At 41.0% G+C, this 2,521-nt stretch overlaps 1 protein-coding gene across 2 annotated transcripts in view; it reads left to right on the top strand.

Moving 5' to 3' along the window:
* The window catches only part of LOC103397001 (polyadenylate-binding protein-interacting protein 1-like), a 16,048-nt gene extending 13,659 nt beyond the window's left edge, over positions 1-2,389 (top strand). Inside the window, exon 11 of one of the 2 annotated variants that reach the window (XM_008335246.3) lies at positions 1,866-2,389. In XM_008335246.3, the coding sequence (XP_008333468.1) occupies positions 1,866-1,953 (88 nt within the window). In that variant the 3' untranslated portion in view covers positions 1,954-2,389. Of the gene's footprint in view, positions 1-1,256; positions 1,306-1,865 lie in introns of those variants that run through there. The other variant, XM_025052889.1, reaches the window with a different exon arrangement.
* The last annotated feature ends 132 nt before the right edge of the window (positions 2,390-2,521 follow it).

The following is a 2,521-nucleotide window of genomic DNA, read 5'->3' as shown; positions in this document are numbered from 1 at the left end:
TACAAACAAAAATGCAAATGTTTGTGGAAGAATGTGTACTGCCGTGTTTCTCTTCTGTTTGTTACAGACAAAAACAGAAGGAGACAACAGGATATGAGAAGAGACCAACTCCTGCCAGATGCACTAAACGTGTGACAACTATCCTAATGATGATGATGATGATGATGATGTTGGACGACTCCATCTTGCGAAACACCCATGCTAGGTGTGCGGACTACTGCCAGCGTTTGCAACACCATCCACAACCCTCCGGGCAGATGGAAAGAATAAAATGGACGATAAAGGAGAAAATACTAACAACTGAAGGTTGCCATATTCACAGCTTGTAGAGCAAGTGCCGCTGTCGGGTCATCAGGGCAGCAGGGGAATTTCTCCCACAGGGTTTCGCCCCTGCCTGTGAATATGGAACATGTTTACAAAAGCACTATACGATCAAGGATGATTTAAAAATGTACAAACCACTATACGATCAATGCAAGTGATGATCATTAATGTTTGATTTATGATCAGACGGGGGAATTGTTAGATTTCAGTGGTTTTCACATTTGGTTGGGTCTGCAGCAGGAAGCTGCTAAGACACCAAAATGCTTTCCCGAGCACACACAGTCACATAGCCCCACACATTCAAAGAGAATTTCCCCAAATTCTCTTCACACCAACTTTCTAAAACACCTCTACCCCCTGGGAACAATGGGAGATCTTCACACAACAATGGGAGATCTCCCAATCTACCTTCTCACAGGGAACCCCGAAGCCATCCATTCCTTTTGATTTACATGACCACCTGTGGTTGACTGGACTTTATGGCTCCGTCTACCTCCCTTGTGATAACCCCCCACTGAGCACCAAAAGGTTCTTCCAACACTGCTGAATCATGGAACAAGAGTGCCACATAGTGGCGACTGCAGGCATCACATGATAACAAGAACAATAATATGATTGGCCACAAGAGGCCTAGCCTCTCTCTTCCATTGGCCTACAAGATTTAAACACACACCCGGGAAGTCGAAAACCACTCCCCCCATACAGGTATATAAGCATAAACAACTAACGATACTTTAGAAGTTATTCTTGAGAAGTCTTGAGAAGTTAGAAGTTATTCTTGAGAGGATTTGCGTATTAACTACTGTTGTACGAGATTTCCTTGAATACTTCTCCAGTCGTTTATTTTACTTTATTGTTGGACCTGTTTTGTTTGACGTTTGTTATTAAAACAAATCTACCATCTCCCAGCTGCTTCCACTCCTTGCCTGAAGACACCTTGCACAGCAAGAATCTTTCATACCTTAAGATTTATGTTGAAACTAATGCTGTCAATAGTTGTTGTTCTCATGCACGGTCACCCCAGATGTTGTCATTTACACATACTGCAGGAAAGGGTTTTTGTTTCATCACAGCACATTGTCTTAAAAATACCATTTCAACACCCAGCATACATTTCCCTGCTTTTAAACTTCAGGTCAGACATCTGGCTTGTGACAGACCTGAGGTTAAGCCTAACAGGGCACAGGATAGTAAGTAAGTTTATGATTGGCTGGCTGACTGACACAGTTGTCAAATAGATTGCGAGGGACTGTAGACCATTGTTTCCCAAAGACTGGGTCACGACCCTCAGGTAGGTTGCAAGAGATTTTTTTTGGGTCGTCCTGCATCATGTTTCCTAGGAGTTTACGGATAATGTCTATTGACTTAGATCGCAAAGGTTTGTGACTTCCCAGAAAAGGCTTAACCCTGGATTTGAAAGGAAATCTTTAGGGTACATGTGTTTGTACAAACCATTTTTATCAGATTGAAAAAAAAATGTATGAAATAAATCAAATTAACACTGATATCTCTAAACCGCAGAGTCTTTTTTATGTTCACAGGTATGACTTTGACGACGAGATGGAGCCTGAGATCGAAGAAGCCTTCGAACACTTTTGCTTAGAGTCGGAGGGAAAACGACAACATTGACACCAGACTGAAACCAATACTGTGATGGTTCTACTCGACCTGCTGCAACATTCAGACAGTAGAGAAGCCGCTCGACCTTTTATTCAACTGTAAACATTTTAACAGAAAACAAGCTGTCCATAATTGCACTGACCCTCTGTTTTTTCAGCCCATGTTTCAAAAGGGTGGACAATCACAAACCTGCTTGTTTGTGAAGGCTTTTTGCGACATAGTTTTCTCCTTTTTACATTGTTTTATATGTTTGTTTTTTTTTAATCTGTAAGTTTCTACTAATTTCAAAGGGATCAGTTGATTTCTTTAACTGAAGTGATAACAAACAGCTACTAAGTTGTTAAGATAGTGTAAATACATTTATTCAACCTTTACAATATATTCATTGCATTTTGCAAGTTTCCATATCAATTTATACTGTTTGTTTTTAGATGCTGTACTAAAAGGAGAAAGGTGTGCATGCTGATGGTTTACATAACAGGATGGTGTATGGTACGGATGGCACTGACTGTTACGCTTGGAGATAGAGACAGGTCACAGAACCAGCCTGAACCAGTTTCTCTGCCCAAATAATGAG

The sequence above is a fragment of the Cynoglossus semilaevis genome, chromosome W (genome assembly GCF_000523025.1).
Source record: "Cynoglossus semilaevis isolate Cse_v1.0 chromosome W, Cse_v1.0, whole genome shotgun sequence".
Classification (NCBI taxonomy): domain Eukaryota; kingdom Metazoa; phylum Chordata; class Actinopteri; order Pleuronectiformes; family Cynoglossidae; genus Cynoglossus; species Cynoglossus semilaevis.
The sequence above is the reverse complement of the archived record's forward strand: the minus strand, read 5'-3'. Positions and strand labels throughout refer to the sequence as shown.